Source organism: Sinocyclocheilus grahami, unplaced genomic scaffold (genome assembly GCF_001515645.1).
Source record: "Sinocyclocheilus grahami isolate Dianchi unplaced genomic scaffold, SAMN03320097.WGS_v1.1 scaffold2234.1, whole genome shotgun sequence".
NCBI classification, from domain to species: Eukaryota; Metazoa; Chordata; class Actinopteri; order Cypriniformes; family Cyprinidae; genus Sinocyclocheilus; species Sinocyclocheilus grahami.
In genome coordinates, this window is record NW_015507413.1 from 6,603 (window position 1) to 12,250 (window position 5,648).

General features: G+C 36.9%; 1 protein-coding gene across 1 annotated transcript in view; it reads left to right on the forward strand.

Moving 5' to 3' along the window:
* Positions 1–1,865: 1,865 nt before the first annotated feature.
* LOC107574452 (leucine-rich repeat and fibronectin type III domain-containing protein 1-like protein) overlaps positions 1,866–5,648 on the forward strand; it is a 22,854-nt gene continuing 19,071 nt past the window's right edge. Inside the window, exon 1 of the mRNA XM_016260888.1 lies at positions 1,866–2,493. Coding sequence (XP_016116374.1) covers positions 1,866–2,493 — 628 coding nt within the window. The remainder of the gene's footprint in view (positions 2,494–5,648) is intronic.

A 5,648-nucleotide genomic window follows, 5' to 3' on the forward strand; every position in this document is an offset into this window, starting at 1 on the left:
TTTTTTGCGGTTAAAGATGCACGTTTCTGTTACCTAGCAACTTTTGTTCTAGTTGTTTTTATATTCTATTGCTAAGCTAAAATTCCCGTTTGTAAAAAAGTTGGGTGGACACCTCCAATACAACTGCTATCATTCAATCTGCCACGGTTCCAGGTAGGCTATGTTTGGCTGGAAGACTATAGCCTGGCTGTTATCAATAATAGCCTACTTCAATGTTATGACAAAATAGCCATAATAATATTAATAATAATAATAATAATAATAATAATAATAATAATGGCTATTATTATTTTTATGCTAGTGTAATGCTATAGCTAATGCATAGCTCATTTTAGCACCAACAAGACTGATAGTGTGAAATAAAACAAACTTAGGCTTTTGTTTGCAACATATTTTAGAAATATTCTGATTCCGTTCATATTTGTTGGCATTTAGACTTTCAAATACAACATTTTCACTGCGGTGAAAAACTTTTGCTCTCCCGCTTGCCGGACACAAAGCGAGGCACGCACATTCGGGAGCGGTCTACGTAGCTCTTACACAATTAAATATTACAAAAAAATTGAGTGATTACGTCATAAACTATGATGACAGACATTCAAAGCTTCATTGTAAAACCTCAAAAGAAGCTTTGAATGTAAATATGATATGACAAAAATGGCATTCAGTTCAATCTAGTATGAACGGTCAGAATGACCTCTATGGCCATTCTAGTAGTTATAGAATTCCGGTAGTTCTAGTGTTAAAGGTGACATATCATGAAAATCTGACTTTTCCAGGTTTTAAGTGCTATAATCAGGTCCCCGGTGCATCTACCAACCAAGAAAATGTGAAAAAGATTAACCCAGCAACTTTGTTTTGGTAAGCCTTTTTCTGCAAGCGTCTCAAAAAACTAGCGCGTCTGATTTCGCACCCCTAGTGACATTGCAAAGGGATCTCATTATAATATTACCGCCCCTTAATCTGTATGTTTCTGCCCGCGACGCCGTCATTTTGATTTCGCAAGCTACAATGGTGTACCAGCTCTAATGCTATGGCGAAAGTTTGAGAAAAACATGCTAACTGTTCTGTCTTTGGCTGCACAGATAAGCACAGAACACTATTTAGAGTCCCAGCCTCAGTGGAGACAACAGAGCACTTGATTTATTTATTGATTTATTTACTGTATATTGCTGCTGCCACACAGATCTAAAATAAACACAGACTTTTACCTTCACAGACATAACCAACTGTTTTTGTAACTCGTGTGATTTTAATGTAAATTTGTGTGTGAATGAGAACTTAGTTTAGTACTCACATGCTGTGACAGCCGCGTTCTGTTGTGTGCACTCAGAAAACCATATATAAGAAGTTTAAACTAATATGGTTTAAAACGCATGATTTCAGCGTGGTAAACATGATAATCATAACAAAAACAAAAACCTATGTTTTTAGCAGGTACGAGCTGTAATGGGGCAGCTCTATTCTGGAAAAGGGGGCGGGGAGCAGCAGCTCATTTGCATTTAAAGAGACATGCTCTAATACAGCGTGTTTCTGCTTCCACTTAAAATAGGCATTTTCAAAATGATATAATAAAAGATATGTGGGGTATTTTGAGCTGAAACTTCACAGATACATTCTGGGGACACCTGAGACTTATATTACATATTGTAAAAAGGGGCATAATATGTCTCCTTTTAATTAATTAATCAGAATTAACATAATGTCCATGATATTCATAATTATAATTAAATACATTTATGTACAGTGCTCATGTGGCCATAGATAATACATGCACATGCCGGCTGAGTGTAATCTTAATTATATTCATGTATTATCAGAGGAATACATGATAACTTTCAACTCTGCCCTGCCTGTCTTGCAGAATGATTCCCTCCACAAGTTACGACTTCCTGGTGCGAGACCTCGTATCCGGACGGGAGTACGACCTGTGCGTTCTGGCCGTCTACGATGATGGCATGACCTCGCTGACCGCCACGCGCCAGGTGGGCTGCATCTCATTCGTCACGGAGACTGAGTACAGCCAGTGCCAGTCGCTCCACAGCCACTTCCTGGGAGGCACCATGATCATCATCATCGGAGGAATCATTGTGGCCTCCGTCCTCGTTTTCATCATCATCCTCATGATCCGGTATAAAGTCTACAGCCATCATGGGGCAGATTCCGGAAAGGGGACTGCTATGACAAACGTGCGCTCGCAGACCAATGGGGGGCAAGCAGCGGGGCAGGTCCCGCGCTCCAGCTCCAAAATCGTGGAGGGCCAGGAGGCCACGGAAGCGGGTTTAGGGGGGGCTGCCGGAGCCACCGCTAGTTTAAAAGACTCCACTGCCATGGTGCTGGTCAAAGACTCTGAGACAACTGTGCAGATATCAGAGATGATCTCCGAGGACATAGTCTCCCCCACACAAAAGCACCATCCCAGGACTTGTATAGAGCTCAAGAGACGGCCTTCTCTGTCCTCCAAAGAGGGTACAAGTACAGACACACCAGGAGGTATGTACACTCAAAAAAAAAAGATTTTTTGAAGTTGTAAATAATTTTAAAAAGATAATTGGAGTATGTGTGTAATACTTAGTAGCAATTTCTGAGTAAAAGTTAGTTTTTTTTAGGTTTTTTTTTTCAGTGTTGTGGTCTATGAAAAGTTCATCCAAAAATAAAAATGTGCTGAAAATTTACTCAGCCTCACGCCATCCAAGGTGTAGATCAGTTTGTTTCTTCATGGGAACAGATTTGGAGAAATGTAGCATTATATCACTTACTCACCAATGGATTATATGTAGTGAATGGGTGCCGTCAGAATCCAAAAAGCTGATTAAAAACATCACAATATTCCACAAGTAATCCACACAACTCAAGTCCCTCAATTTACATCATGTGAAGTAAAAAGCTGCATGTTTGTAAGAAACAAATTCTTTGCTATGTGCATATTTATCTACTGATTCAGATGAGACAACTTTTTCAACGGGCAAATCAGTATTATGGATTATGAACTTGTATTTTAGCTGGAATAAACGGTTTGAAATAAAAAAAACAAATGTCTTAACAATGGATTTGTTTCTTATCAACACACATCTTTTTGCTTCACAAGACATTAACTGATGGACTGAAATTGGATTACTTGTGTATTATCGTGATGTTTTTATCTGCTGTTTGGACTCTCATTCTGACGGCACCCAATTACTGCAGAGGATCAATTGGTGAACAACTGATGTAATGCTAAATTTCTCCAAATCTGTTCTGATGAAGAAACAAACTCATCTACATCTTGAACGGCCTGATGGGGCGTATAATTCAGCAAAGTTTCACTTTTGGGTGAACGGTAACTAGAAAGTTCATGCATTTGTTACACATGTAACTACCAAATGGTTTTTCACTGTAAAATGCAGCTAAAAAAAACTTGTTAAGCAAGTACAAAAAGAATGTGTCATTAAAACCAAAGGCAAATCACTTGTGTGATTTAAACGCTTAAGGTTGCTTGCAGGCAATTGCACATTCACATAACCTTTTGACAGCAGGCTTTTAACAATGCCCGGGCACCTTACAGCTGTTTCGAGTGCATCTATATAGACTCTTGTAATTGCCAGGAATAGAGCTATTCACCTGACTCAATGGGCCACATCCAGGTATTCCTTAAAGAGCTTTTCCTTTGTGGTATTTGGATTTATGGGTCCAATCAGGTAATTGCAGTTTCTAGATGAATGCTCATGGAATTCAAGAGGACCTCATCCTTTAACTCATTAAATCGATAAAGTCCATTCAGTCAAGAGCCGTTGATGCAGAAGGGTGAACTTCCATGATTCTCCTGATCCCGTCAGTCACCCAGGCACCTAATGGCCGTGAATTAAAAATAATCATTAGTCAACTAAGTTAGCACAGGATGTGAATTAAATAGTATTATGTCTGAATGAGCATGATGGCTCAGACAGGCACTTTTTTAGGACCTGAAATCGGGTATTTTCTTTTTAGTTAATGGCCGGTGAAATGAGAGACATAACCTTCATAAAATGTTCATTGGAAAGCTCAGTTGATGAAACAAAATTGTACTGTATATGAGCTTTATTAAAAGTTTGCACAGATAAATAACAAACAAACAGACAATGGATTCATGAAAAGTGCCAAAAATTACCTCACAGGATTGTGTTTCTGTATAGCTACCGATCCAAAAATGGCATCCCACCAACACACTGTCGATAAACAACATGTAGTCATAAGAAATGGCTTTGTATATTACATAATACATCAGAGGAATCTGTGTATGGAATAGTATGTTGTATTTATTCCTCATGTGCAACAAACAGTTGATTAGTTGAATAGCTACAGTAGTGTCAGATTTTGACATCAGAAAGACATTTGCTTGTTGTAAATCAAAAGGCTTTGTACCAGCACAGAATGTGTTTTCCCTTGCCACTGCAGAGGAGTCAGGATTACACTGCTCTCTGGAATACTTCATTTTGATTGGTCAGTTGCAGCATTGTGGAGTGAAATTATGTTGTATAATGTCCATTATGTGGTATATTTGACCTGCGTTCCTTTGCTGTGCTAGTCTCATTGCTCTTATCAAAGTGGTAACCTGCAGTTGCTATCTTAAAAAGCCACTTCTACCTGATTCATCCCATTAAAATTAGTTTTGTTGGTATAAATTGATGTACTTAGGTTGGTTCAGAAGGTAAATATTATTTTTGACTTCAGTGTAGTCTCTTTCTCGTAACATAAAACTACTGTAATTAACCTTACTTTTAATAAGAGTGCTTATTACAAAAAAATATATAATAATAATAATAATAATAATAATAATATACTTAAATGCGAACTGAATGTAATTATTTTTAGACATTAGTTTTATGTCAACTGCAATTAAATTAAAGTGTATTATAGTGTACATTTATATTACATTTAATTATCTAAAATTAAGAGTGCTTTTTTAACAACTTAAATAGCACTCAAGTACATCTGTATATGTCATTGTATAATAACTTCTCTTATATTTGAAATGTGGTTAAAGACAAGTATTTGTGGTAAACTAAAATACAGTCAATGTCATTTTTATTGAAATATGTATGACGTAGTTAAATATATGTGTAATTACAAATTTGTAATAATAACGTTTTTTTTCATATACATATATATTAAATATTTAAGTGCACTAAAGTTTCCTTTTATTTCATTAATATTTTATTACCTGCAAGTAATTTTTTTTTATACTTTTAAGATTTAAATTACAATATAAGTGCACATTCAATACAGTTAAGCACACTTTTTTTACAAGCGGGAACCCAGCAGGAACCCAGTGTGCCTGTAGTTTTCTCTATTTCTGTTTTATCACGTGATAGAAAGTCTAAGGCCTTCTCAAGCTGTATGGCTGACTCATCTAACCTGCGGCCTGTTATGCATCAAACTAATATTGCTGTTGAGACAAAATGCAATGCCATTAAGTTAGCATTTTTAAACATTCGCTCACTAAAAAATAAATCATTTCTAATCAATGACTTAATAACTACAAACAACCTGGATTTTATGTTTCTAAACGAAACATGGCTAGAAGACAGCTGCAGTGCAACGGTCCTCAATGAAACAGCCCCTCCTAACTTTACTTTCATGAGTGTTTGCAGGACTGTTAGGAGAGGTGGAGGTGTAGCTGCTCTATTTAA